The following is a 13250-nucleotide window of genomic DNA, read 5'->3' as shown; positions in this document are numbered from 1 at the left end:
CCGGTCCGGTGGCTGAAGCACGACTGTGTGCAGGCCTGGCTTGGGGGCCCGATGCGTGGGAACGAAGTGGGGTTTAGCTGCAGCATCCCTGTCTCCGTGGTCAGCGGGACGAGCTTTGTCAGTACGGCAGCTCCAGGTGAACAGGGTCCAGCCTCTTTTCCCCCACCCGTCCTTTGCCGCTTCGTTCATTTTATTTACTAAAGGCAAATTAAAAGTATTACTTAGCCCCTGAGGTGAGGGAAAGCTCGGTTCCCGACTGCTATGGTGCCTTGGCAGGAAGGCTGATCTGGAAGAAAGCCTTCTGCTGTTTACAAGGTTATTGAGTTCAAACGGCTCCATGCTGTGGTGAGGCTGGACTGGGCTAGGTGTTGCATGGCTTGTGATGTGCAACTAGCCACCTTTTCCTTCCAGAGAGTTTGTAAAAGTTTGTTGTATATTAAGAATGTGTGCGTTTCCAACTGAACCTTGGACTGAGGATGCGAAGGAAACTTAGGTTTTTCTTGAAGTTTTGGAAGTGTGAATTAGGAACGCAATGAGAGAGTAGTTTATATCTGTTATGTGTAGACTCTGGCCCGTGTCGGATCAGCAGTCTGTGTGAGATGAGACTTCTCAACAGGCTCAGTGTCCAAACAGATGGCTCCGTGTAATCTTGTTTTACAGTTTGTTGGCATTCACTTCGCTCATCTGTCCTATGAGGAGATTCTGTGCTTTCCTGCAAGCTTAAAATGAAAGTCCAAATAATTCTTAGCATGAGGTTTCATACACATCAACGATAGGCTTGTAAAGTTGAGAAGAAAATATTATAGCGATCGTATGTGATATGCTCTGTTAGCCAGACAGCAACAACAACTTTGGAAGATGTGTGTTTCCCGCACTGGATAATCTCAAAACTTTTTGTGTGATCAGAGTCGCTTCTGTTGTAGCCCTCAGGGAAGTAACTTTTCACCTGTTAGTTCATAATAGCCATGTTTTATCTTGTGCTAAGAGTTATAAATCTTAAGATACAGATTACATGTGTGCATGATTTACCCGTGGTTGAGGTGAGCAGATTTTAACCAATCTTATTTCAAAGTGTTGGTCCAAGCAAAGACTTGTACAGAAATAGGTTGTCACTGTATGTATCTCCATGCTAGTCTTCATATAGATCAAGCGAAGGCTTTTTAGCTGTCTTACCCACAGAGTCAATCCTGGAATCTTGTAGCTTTCTTAATTTCCACATAAAAACACTTAGTGCATGACTTCATTTTTGGTGTTTTTTATGCTATCCAAACAACAACTTAAAAACTTTGTGCTTGCGATACAGTTTGGTGCTAAATTTCTAGGAGTCTGAGTAATGAAAAGGAAAACTTAAAAATCCGAACACATCTCTTGGTAGCGTGGGAAGTGTTGCTCACTAGTACTGCCTGGTAACTAGCTGAGTTCAGATGTGTTTGTGGAACAAGGCCAACTAGGCCTGCGTGGTCACAGTGACAACGCAGACTGCAGAATATTTGGGATTATGTGGATCCAGCGACTGGATTGTCCATAAAACAAATCATTGTTTGTTCCTTTTTTCCTTCAAGTTAAGTATCTTCTGTGCATTTACATTCAGCTCTGTCATACCTCCAGATTATTAGAAACCTCCCCAAGAGCAAAGTGATGGAGAGAATACTCCTCTTGCCTCATGTACACACCTTTTTTTTTTCCCTTGAAGAACAACAAAAACTGTTGCTACTTCTCTGTACATCGACTTTCAGATGGTCAATAGCTATTTTTCCTTTTTTTTTGTTAGTGATGTTCATAAACTGTACATCGTCAGGGAAAGTCATAGAAATTGGAGAGGAAAGGATTTCTTAGATGATTAGCGCTAAACATTTGTCATCTCTATTTATGGTATTCTTTCCATAGATGCCATCATCCATTGACTGAAACAATGCTTTTGCTTTGAGTGATAATTCTGTAACATCACCTATGTTGAAATACGTGTGTGTTAGAGAGAAGAAACAAATACGATCAGTGATTGTACTAAAATCAATTCCTAGCATGCTCGAAAACAGAAGCTCAGATCCCCCTGCCAGAAGGGGATGAATCCCTTCTTGTGGGGCTGACCACTGCGAGAGCATCACCACATGGTGTCTTCAGTTGTGCTAATGGGATCCACAGGTATTATGGATTATGTCAGTACAGTATTCAAGGATCAGCTCTCACTACTAAACGTTATCCTAACTTCTTCAGTATCAGTTCTCTCCACTGTCATTGAATGATGAACCTGGAAGGCAGAGCTATACAGCACTGTTCATAGCAGGCTTTAGAGTGACTTAGTTGTGCCCCTTGGGCACGTCTTCACTTTTCTTGGCAAGTTTACTCTTTTTCTACCCAGACTACTTTTGTTCTTCTTACTTTTCTGTGAGTTTCCTGTAATTTTTCGGTGAATATTTCTATTCTAAAGTATACATGACCAAATATTGTAGTTCAATTGCCTTTGATATCAGAAGCGGAGCGTTTAATTTTTGTGTGCCATTGCTCTACATGCATCTTCTCTACAGGTACTGTTCCCCCACTCTCCCCCATTCTCAGTCTGTGAGACTACATTTGTCTGTCCAGCTACATTATCTAACAATAATAAATGTTAATCTGAATGCAATGAGATTTCTGTTTTCAAGACAGAAAATATAATCCACCCAATTCTGTGGAGGGTAGAGAGGAAAACAGAATAGTTCAGCTTGCAGTGCTGATTTTGAAGTAGATGTCCAAAGGCAGAGAAATCTTTAAGGAAGATTAAAATCCTGTTGCATCATGGGCTTAAGGAAAAAATGTCTTGCAGCTCTCAAAGTTCTCCTGTCCTGTAACTGAGGTTATTGCTCATGTGACAGAGTGGGCAGGAGCTTAGTTTACCACAGCAGCTTTGGCTCAGTGTAGTATAAATTAACGGGGAGTTGACTGGGAGTATGTATTGGTTGAAATTTAAGTGGTGCATTCAGCTGTAGGGACTTAACAGCCCAGAAGGAATTGGAGCAAAAGGTAACTGCTAAAAGGAGGTACCTTCTGCTTTGTTCCTCTCTTCCAGACCCAGCACGTTAGTCTGCCTCTCCTCTACCTGTTCTGAAGAGTTTTGAATTGGTCCAGTGTGAGATTCCATAATCTTTGCTCCAGAGCATTTGCTAGGGATTTCATGAAAATCAAGTGCATTACCCTCCCCCAATCTAGCCTACTTCTTGGTCTCTCTAGGCACCTCAAGAAGAAGGGAACTGAAGCAGGCTCCTCCCTCTCTGTTAGGTTTTTTTGCTTCAGTTGAGCACCCTGGGTAGCACATAGGAGAAAGTGCTTGACTAATTAGAATAATTTTCAATTCAAAAAGGGCAGGAATCTTAATGGATTGGCCTAAGGAAGCTGCAACAATATGCAAAGCAGTGCACTGCTAGAAATACCCACACTGGTTGACCAAATGATATTGCTTCCAGTTCCACAGAAGACCAGTTCACTACTTTTTTGGGGTCTTTTAGGGTTTTCTGGGGCTTGCATATCCATTGCAGAGCATAGATATGTTGTTAAAAATACTAAGCTTCCTATTATTTCTTTACTTTACAGCTCAGGAACAGGTGATGTTCTTGCACTGAGGGATGGATGGCCTAAGCTCTGAATGGGGTAAACTGAGTGCCCATCTCCTTATATAATTCCTTCATGTCTCAGAACTCTTCTGCCCTTCAGTCTAATAATTTGGATTAATATACAAATGCCACTTTGATGTGATATTTAAAATGTACAGGAATAAACTACATTGCGTGGCCCTTGAGATTAACAAATTAACTGTGCCAGTAAAATAGATTGGTGAGCATCTAATCTCCCTTCTGCTTGGGTTTCCAGATAAATCCAAGCATGGAAGTAATCCCATTTGATTGTATTCTAAAATTATACGGGCTTGCTATTTCTTTCAAAATACCCTCATATCCTAACAATAACAGTCTCCCGAATCAGTTGTACAACAAACAAATCTAACTACTTCATTCTCCACGTTCCTGTGACTAAGCTGAGGGTCCTGGAATTGTTTAATGCATTTGAATGTTTTATTTTTCTCATAGGTTTCTGGCTCATGTAAGCACCATGAAAGTATTTGAGCTATGATTGTTATAAAGAAAAATAACAACAAATAAAAAAAACTTGTTTACTTGCCAGATGATACTTTGCCTCATTCAAACAATTTGAATCTTTGAGATGCTTAAGCACACAGATTTATGCCGAATTGGCATCCCCTCCTGAGTTCTAGTGAGTATTTTCAGGAAAGATCCATATAAGCACCTCGGCAAGTAACAAAAAAACCCAGCCCAGACTTAAAGATCAGGTATGTGATCACGTTTCCAAAGACTGACAAGCTATCACCTTAAACTCTTGCAGATACAACACAGTAACTTTCATGTCCATGTTCATGGTCTGTGACAAACACAAGGTAGCTTGACTTGCATTAGCTTGTAATGGAAGCAGATCAAATTAAGCTGAATTGCTTCACATTTACTTCAGGTGGAGCTTGCACACAGGCAATTACTGTGGGACAGCTGATACCTGGTAACTTGACCATGTGTACTAATTGTTGTATGATTAAGTATGTACATCTAAATTTGCAACACCCTTTCCTGCTCAACAGCCCTCTGTCCCTTGATATTTAAACTCTTCAGGCATCTTGCTGTTTCTCTGTTTTACCTGGATGAACATAGATGCCCAAAAGAGTATCATTCCATCAGGACAGTCCTGTTCTGCATTATATGTGTGTGCGTTATTTGGATTAGCTTTGCTGTAGGTATTGAGTGAAGGGTAATGCCTGCAATTTAAAGGCTTTTGCAGCTCAAATGGAAATTACTGGGGAATCAGACTTTTCTATATAGTTATAGACCAGCTCAAATGGAAATTACTGGGGAATCAGTAATAAGCCTCAGCTTATGAGTAAATGTGTTGGTTTTGGTGGCAGTACCAGCATATAGTTCTGCCCACATTGCGGCGTGCCACGGGAGTTTGGAGTGTTGTGGCAAGGAGTGGAAGAGCATGAAACGCGATGATGTCTGCCAGTATCCCAGATGGTATTTGCAATCCCTTCTTCTAGACCACTCAATTGACTATGAGATGTAAGCTCTATTGCACTGTAGGATTATTTGGGGAGGCTCCCTGGCAAGCTTGACCTTCTGTTTTTTTAAGCTGGACAGGGCTGCCAGAAGCAGCTTTATTGGAAGGTGTCACTGCAAGGCCTGGATACAACTTGTGCCTTAGCACTGCTACAGCAATACTGTATTCATGCTCTCACTTAGGCAGCTGGCTGTGGAAACAGAGCTGTGCCGATCATTGCTTGGGGCTGGTGTGTGTATCAAGCCTTCAGAGGCTGTGAGCAATGTATTTTGTATATAGTGGACAATGTCCAGCAGAAGGTAAGACATAACTCCTTAGTGCAGGCTGCCCTGATTGCTTTATGTGAGCTTGTCAGGAGTGGCAGTGGTTGTGAGCTGTCACCTGTTCTGTGCAATGTCTGAGTTTGAGAGAAGGGCAAGAAGAGTCATATAGGAGGATCACCAACAGAGGCAAAACTTCAGGAGGAATATGATGGCGGCCATGAAGGTCTGTACAGAACCTCTTACAGACAAACAACATTGAGATTCTTGCTGAGCAGCAGGAAAGGGAGCTGCCCAAGTTCCTCAGAAGCTGGTGGCCATTGACTTATTCCCCTATCAGTCAGTTTGGAGTTGAGATGACAACAGCCAGCTGTGGAGCATAAGAAACTGCAGCAGCATACCAAAAGTTCTTAATCTTGGATGTCTCTGGGTGATGCATATGTGGCCAATAATGGCAGGTTTCTTAGGCATAGGATTCCCCAACGGTGGTGTCATTGGAGAGACTTGCACTGCCTCCGACCAAGCACAGTTCACCAGTGGCAGAAAGGGATTTTATTTTGTCTGCAGCAGGCTGGAGAGCTACCATGGATGCCTTAGTCATCAGTGCTGCAGATCTGGCATGTGTTTTCCACAATGCCAGCCTGGTTAATGTCTTACAGGAGCCAAGCGAAAATAGCAGGTCAGCAGCTCCATTAAGATCATCAAACCAGTGCTTGGCACAAACTGACCTAGCTGAGCAGCCTCAGACAGACCTGCCTTGTGAAGATAGGCAGCTTCACTTGCCAAGAGCTGTTCTGTTATTGCCCTGGCAGTTGCTGCCTGTTGTTGGCTACGGATTTTGTGAAGAGTCCCCCCAGGGGACTGCAGTCTAATGCGAAGTCCCTTTCCTGAATTCTGTTTGGGTTTTGTTCATACAATCAGAGAATTGCACTGGTGGAAAGGGACCTCTGGAGGTCCTGCTCAAGGTAGATCCGGCAAGAGCAGATTCTTCAGGGCCCTGGGCAGCTGAGTTCTGAGTATCTCCAAGGGTGGAAATCCCACATGCTTTCTGGACTCCTGCCCCAGTGTTTGACCACCTTCATGGTAATTTTTTTTTTCTCCTCTTACTGAGTTGGGAATTTCCCATTTTCTGACTAGCACCTGTTGCCTTTCACTGTGCACCTCTGAGTAGAACAAGGCTCCCTTTCCTCCACACCCATTAGGTAGTTGTAGACAGCAATAAGGACTCTCGGCCTTCTCTTCTTGAGGCTGAACAGACCAGTTCTCTCAGCCGCTCTTCAATACAGCAAGTGCTCCAGCCCAGTATGTTCAGCGTCCTTTGTACTGGGGGGATCCAAAAGTGGACACAGCACTCCAGATGTGGTCTCACAAGTGTCAAATAGGGGGAAAGGGTCACCTCCCTTGAGCTGCTGGCTGCAGTCTTGCTAGAGCAGCCCAATGTGTGGTAGCCTTTGCTGCAATGATCTTTTCAAGTAGGTGTTGTAATTGCATGAGCAGGTTCCTGGCAGCACCTGTGACATTGTCAGCATCTGCTATAACTCTTTCATCTGCACACAGAATATAGGTGCAAAGTGGCAACTTTGTGGAAAGCCTTTCATTGTTGTTTGCTGGCAATGTGTGTGAAAGTAAATACTAAGATGTTCTTTTTCCATTTAGCATGCAAAAGGGCAGATACAATTCTAGTATGTGCTGCCTTTGAAACGGTTTGTTTCTCTGCCCTGAAGGATAAAGTTCAAGTTTCTAGTGCAAAACAGTGATTTATTGTGAACAAATGTGTAATAATTTATTACAGATATGCAGAACACTAACTATGCAAAGCCAAGCGGTAGAGCCTATCGCAGGCCAGCTGCTAAAGTTAGGGCAGTGCACTATGCCCTACCTCACATGTTGCTGATGAGCCTGCAGTGTCACTGGTTTCTGGCAGCTCTAGAGTGCAAGGCGAAAGCTCTGATGGGGAAGGTGTGGAACAGGGGCTAGAGGATCAAGGAGCACGACAGCATGAGACACGCTAAAGGGGCAGCAAATGCTCCTGAGATGTTGCAACACACTGCTCTGCTTCTCGCATCATTGCTACTATCTTTTGGCCTTCATCCTACTCCATGCCTACGTTTCTGTGCAATGGGTTGACAGTGAATATGCTTGCTGCCTGGCTGTGATCCATGGTAGTGACAGATCAGTCCACCTACTTCAAAACTGTGTGTGCTTGCTTTGACTGATGTCTCTATTGTCACAACAGCCTTTTTCCCTGCCTCCACTCTTATACGACCCTCATCTGAAGCAGGTATCTATCTCTGTGCCTATTTTGCTTCAGACTTGAGAGGAAAAAATATGGTAGTGATTGTTTATTCCTTACTTGGACACATAAACATCCTTTTCTCAGAACTCTTGAAGGATTATCCTCCTCAGTTTTGTTCCTCTGTTTTACCCAGTCCTGATGATGACAGAAAGTTGGTTTTGCCCAAGAGAAAGAACTCAAACTACTGCTGCTTTCAAGTAGCATATTCACTCCTGGTACTCACAGACCAAAGCAGCCCTGACAGAGGAGTAGGAGGGGATAAATACCCCAAGACCCTCTGCCTATAGAAAGGGAAAGGTAATGCCTCTGCCTCCCTGTAGGCCATTGATGCCGTGGCACTGATCTAAGTAAGGATAATCGGAGAATGTCTTTCCACAGGACAAGTGGAACTGGGACAGTGTACCCCATCACTGCTACCGCACCGGGTATCTTAGAAGAAGCTAGACACCAACAGAAGAAGAGTGACCCCTAAAGTTTCAGCAGAGAAGCCAGCATCCTGGAGGCTGAGGGATGAAATATTGCTCTGTCAAACTACCATTTAGCTTTAGGCCCCTGATACACTAACTGGGGCCCAGTGTGTAACATTCTGCCTCCTCTTTGGGAATCGTGGGGGAAGAGCAGGGGAATGCAATTGAGCCAAGCTTCATTTTTACCAAACTTTCTTTTTTTTGAGTGGAATAATTTATTGTTATTCTGAGCATCTGATTCCAGCCTTTGAAGAGCAGTCACAGTGCACTTTCAGCATCATAAGCTGTGGGAATACAAGCAGGGTGGCTGGTGGAATAGTTGCTATGGAGAGGCAAGGCTGACAGCGTGATGAGGGATGCAGCCAAATCCTGAGTTAAGGTCAGTTAAGGCAGTGGCCCTCAAGATAGCTAAGAAAAGTCTGAATGTCACAAGCATTTGAATAAAACATTTAAAAAAAGACCACAGCTCTGAGGCAACATTTAAAGGAGGAGGATAATATCTAGACATAATGGCCCAGAATTCAGGAAGCAAGAAGGTCTGTGGCTAGCTTTGGGAGGCCTGAGGCTTGTGTGATGCAAACAGATGGTGTCCAAACCAGAGCAAAGCCTGCTGGCCAAAAGTTAACCCATCAGTGCTTTCTGAATAAATTCTCACTAGAACAGTGCTTCTCATGTTCAGGTGGCTTTTTTTTTTTATGTATACAGTGTTTGTTATCTAGCTCTGGAAAACCTGCAGATTACTTTAGCAGATCATCACATCACATTCTGGTATCTAAAAGCTGAACAGTAACAACAAAACATCTTGGAAGAGGTGCTGCTTGGATATAAAGGATAGTGGTGTGGGAAGTGGTCTGCTAGAGGAGAGCGCTTATACATGGGGGCTGACTAAAAGGATTGGGAGCCTGCTGCAAGCAAGCAGAAGCTATGACAGAGGAGCACTCAGTCTACTGTTTGGGTTCAGGAGAATACCAAATGTTGGTATGCATACAGTTTTTCTGTTCTAAATCCACTTTTCTGGGTGTTGTGCACCCTGTTTGGCAAAATAAAGTTACAGTGCATCTGTCATAGCATGCTGTTGCTGGCTGCAAGTTTACAAAGGGTACGATACCAGGGACCAAGCCTTTAGGTTATGGTAGATAAAATAATTGAGCCTAGAGCAGTAACAGCTGGTGACCCTTTGAAGAGAGGTTTGATCCCAAGATGAACACAGAGAGGTTTAGGTTTCCCACTTCTAGGGAACTGGAAAAGCATTTCAGACGGGACTTTTTCTCTAAGACACAACGATATTACCAGTTTAGTGGTGCCTGAAGCCAGTATTTGCTGCTGTGTTCTACAAAACACACAAGTTTATAACTTGTATAAATTTCAACCCTGCACTTTTCCCCCTTGCCCCAACTCCCACTTAAACTGTTAATTTTTAAGGACGGAGAGGGAGGGAAAGGAGGAAACCATGGAATAGATCATCGAGACTATCACCACAGATCTTATGTTCCAAGTCAGAGCTCTCATCAGTTACTGAAAAAGAAAACTGAATACTGTGCTGGCTAACTGCCTGCAATTATGAAATCAGTGTAAAATTCAACTCTTCTGGTCCTGACTGAAGACTCTAATTTTAGGAAAAGGCTTCTTTTCTTGGTCTGTAGACAAAAGCCCAAGGAAGGTAAGCACTGGCAGGATAGGATGGCATTGCCACCTCTGCATGCAGGAGGAAAAAAGTACAGCAGTAGTGTGGACTGAGTAGTTCATTTGAAAGAAGGGCATTCTGTTTCTTTAGAAGCAACTCTGGGATGAAATCCTTGGTATTACTGTCATGGTGAAATAATAAGCACGGTTCCTAAGTGATTGAGAGAAAGTAGGCTGAAATCTGGAAAATATGTTGCTAATAACTCTTCTTTTCTCTGCATACAGGGAAACAGCTGGATGGCATCTGGTAAGTGACTAGATTTAAATTGCATAATGTGTCTTAAACACTGTGTGGTGTAGGAAGTATTTTCAATATGAGATTATATATGCTTCAGATCTTAAGAACATTTTGGTGCTGAAGAGAGACCAAGGCACTTTTTGTTCCTGAATACAGATTGACAGTAAGATGATGTACAGTCAGGTGCTGGTTAAACTTCTCCATTCAAAGCTCAGTGGACCCCATGAAAAAAGTGTTGGTAGTAGTTGTTGCATTTTAGTGCACTTGTACGCTTTTTCAAGGGTAGGATGTTGTCCTTGTCCCAAGCACTTTGTCTTATGATTGCAGGCATGGTTAAACATGAGAGTAAGAGAGTAGGTGGGAAGAAGGTATTACAGAATCAGGCCTTCTGGCACATAAGAGCGGTGGCTACATTCAGTTACAAAACACCCCAATTTGCTATAATTCATATCAAGAGTTTTTAAAAAAAAGGCAAAAAAACTCCAAACCCTTGTCCATCCATTTTCTTCTCTATTGATCCATCTCCAGTGACTGCCTGACCTTCTTCTCAGTCAGTGCCTATCAGACATGCACTTCTGTCAATGTGGTAGCAGGGCTAGCTCTGTCTCTATATCTGTGACTTCACCCTCAACCCTTTAGCTGAAAAAGGCTGCTGGAGATCTCATGCTGGTGTGGAAGTCCCTCTCTTCCTATGTTCCTTCATGCTTGGGCACCTAGCTAAGCCTGTTCTTTCCCAGCTGCTTACAGACTTACAGTAGGCTTGATAATCATTGCTTCTATATCCATTCATGTCCCAGCAGATCCTGTTTCTAAATTCTTTCAGTTACTCACTTCGTGATGTCCTTGAGCATATAAATTTACCGGTGATTTATGTGCTAGGTTAAATATTTCCTTTTTTACCTGTTTTTTGTTCTCTGTGGCAGGCACACCTCCATAATAGTCCATAAGGATGAGTTCTTCTATGGCAGTGGAGGAATATCCAGCTGTGCACCTGTAAGTTAAACTTATTTTTCTGATAAGATGATTTTGTGATAGGGTTACCTGATCAGAATTCCTTGTGTCACTGTCTTTTAGAAAAGCAGCAAGAGGCTTCTGAATTCAGCCAGATGTGGCTGCTTGCCATGGTTGCCCAGGGCATCTGAGGAAAAGGGAGCATGGGCAGTGGGTTTAAGCCCAACTAAATACAGGTTGGGGGTTGCTTCTGCTGGTAGAGTCTGTCTATCCAAGACACCTTCTGCAGCTGCATTGCCAGAGTGACAACTTGTCTAATTCTGTATCGATAAGTTTTACATACAGACTTGGCAACTCAAGGCATACTTTTTAAGATTTAAAAAAAAAAAAAATAAAAAATATGTTTTGTCAGACCTTTCTGTTCTTGGAAAGGCAAAACTGATGGGCCATTCTTCTAAAGCAGAATTTTGCCATAGCTTAGAGCTTTCAGCACAAAGACCCAAGTATGCAAGCTGAAATGTAAGTTGCATGTTATTTCTCATTCTCTGAGTGCAGAACAGGGGAGGCCAGTAGGGCTTTTTGCTTGACAAACATACTAAAAGTTCCTCCTTTTGTGCCTAGACAAGCCACGATAGCTCTATTCAGTAGAGTCCTCCAAAAGAATTCAGTCTGTCCATTTAACACTGTCTTCTGGCTGTTAATTTTTACAGGGAGGGACACTTCTTGGCCCCCCTGACTCAGTTGTTGACCTGGGGAACACTGAAGTCACAGAAGAAATTTTTCTGGAATATCTTTCCTCTTTGGGGGAATCTATGTTCCGGTAAGTAGCAGCTTGTACGATAAAATCTGTATAACAAAAAAAGCCTTTAGGGGAAGGGGTGCAGAATGGAGGAAGGTATTATGAAACCAATCCTGCTCACAAAGCTTTGTCTGCTTAGTGTATTATTTGGTACTCTCCAAATATGAGACGGGAACTGATGCACCAATACACAAGGAGCTACCAGCTAGGCAACCCTCTGGTGTGCCAGTTGAGCTAGTCTGGGAAAGCATTCTGCCAGGAAGTCTTTCACACTGTTTTTCGTAAAATGGAGTAATGCCTGAAATGCCTTTGAGAGAATCACCAGGGAAAATGAAGGTGCTATATGAAGTATTTCAGTAAATAGTGCTTTGCCCCATGAGTCATAGGTGAAGTGTTGTAGTAAAACTGCCAACTTTCAGAGGAGTAAAAGCAAGGTCTTGACTGTTAAAGAGTCTAGTCTACTTCTCACAAGAATAGGAAACTAGCATTTAGTGTTCTGGCTATATTTCAATGTCAATAATTCCTGTGATTTCTTGTTATTCCTTCTGTGTTTTTAATTGAAGAAACCTGACTTCGCTTATCCTCCAAAAAAACATTGTATAAAGTCAGTGATGCAGAGAGATGTCATTTTTCCACCCTGATTCAATTGAATTTGAAGGTGAATTGATGTCTGTATGTTACCTATTTGCCTTAGAATTCTTTGTGGGGGAAAAAAATGCTAACGTTAGGAGATGTTCCTCATTAGGGGTCTAAGTTTTTCTGCTTGTTAGATTTATTGTTGAGTCTGTCTTTTTGTGTTTCAATTCCTTTCCTGTGGCACAGAGGAGAGTCTTATAACCTCTTTGAACATAACTGCAACACCTTCAGTAATGAAGTGGCACAGTTCCTGACAGGAAGAAAAATCCCTTCCTACATCACTGACCTTCCAGCTGAAGTTCTTGCCACGTGAGTATGCATGCCGCTCCTCTCTGTAATGTATTGCTCCATGCTAATGCTTAAACATTTGACAGAGTCAGCAGTACCAGTTTCTGCTGGCTTTCTCTGAGAACCAGCATAAGATTAAGGAGAGGATGCTATTTGCTTTACTTCAACATTTACAACACTGTATGACAAGTGCTGACTGGCACTGGCATTACTAAGAAGATAGGGGAAGGTTGTTCTGCCTTTGACTTAAACTAGTTATTTTGTGATGGTCTCTTATATGTGACCAGACAAGCATAGAAAGTTTCAGAAAATGGTGCAAGTTTTTTTTGTCTTAGGAAACCAGTATCTGTTAAAGGTCACTTCTCTTACTCTAAGCGCCATAATTGCAGTGGAAGTGTCAGCTTTGCTTGTGAAGAGGCAGGGGAGATGTAATTTTAAAATTAACGCTGCAGCTTTAAAGCTAGGACTAGATGGAAAAAGAGGATATGAAAAAGAGGAGATGAAGAATTCCTGCCTGGTAGTTCAGCTCAACCTCCCCTCC

The 13250-nt window shown here is 42.7% G+C and overlaps 1 protein-coding gene across 1 annotated transcript in view; it reads left to right on the top strand.

Annotated features, from left to right (window-relative positions):
* Window positions 1-51: 51 nt before the first annotated feature.
* DESI1 (desumoylating isopeptidase 1) overlaps window positions 52-13250 on the top strand; it is a 17057-nt gene continuing 3858 nt past the window's right edge. Inside the window, exons 1-5 of the mRNA XM_009290123.1 lie at window positions 52-136; window positions 10023-10044; window positions 10959-11028; window positions 11697-11806; window positions 12608-12730. Coding sequence (XP_009288398.1) covers window positions 52-136; window positions 10023-10044; window positions 10959-11028; window positions 11697-11806; window positions 12608-12730 — 410 coding nt within the window. The remainder of the gene's footprint in view (window positions 137-10022; window positions 10045-10958; window positions 11029-11696; window positions 11807-12607; window positions 12731-13250) is intronic.

Source organism: Aptenodytes forsteri, unplaced genomic scaffold (genome assembly GCF_000699145.1).
Source record: "Aptenodytes forsteri isolate BGI_AS27 unplaced genomic scaffold, ASM69914v1 Scaffold284, whole genome shotgun sequence".
Lineage (NCBI taxonomy): Eukaryota > Metazoa > Chordata > Aves > Sphenisciformes > Spheniscidae > Aptenodytes > Aptenodytes forsteri.
Note: the sequence above shows the minus strand (reverse complement) of the source record. Positions and strands in the feature narration are given on the sequence as shown.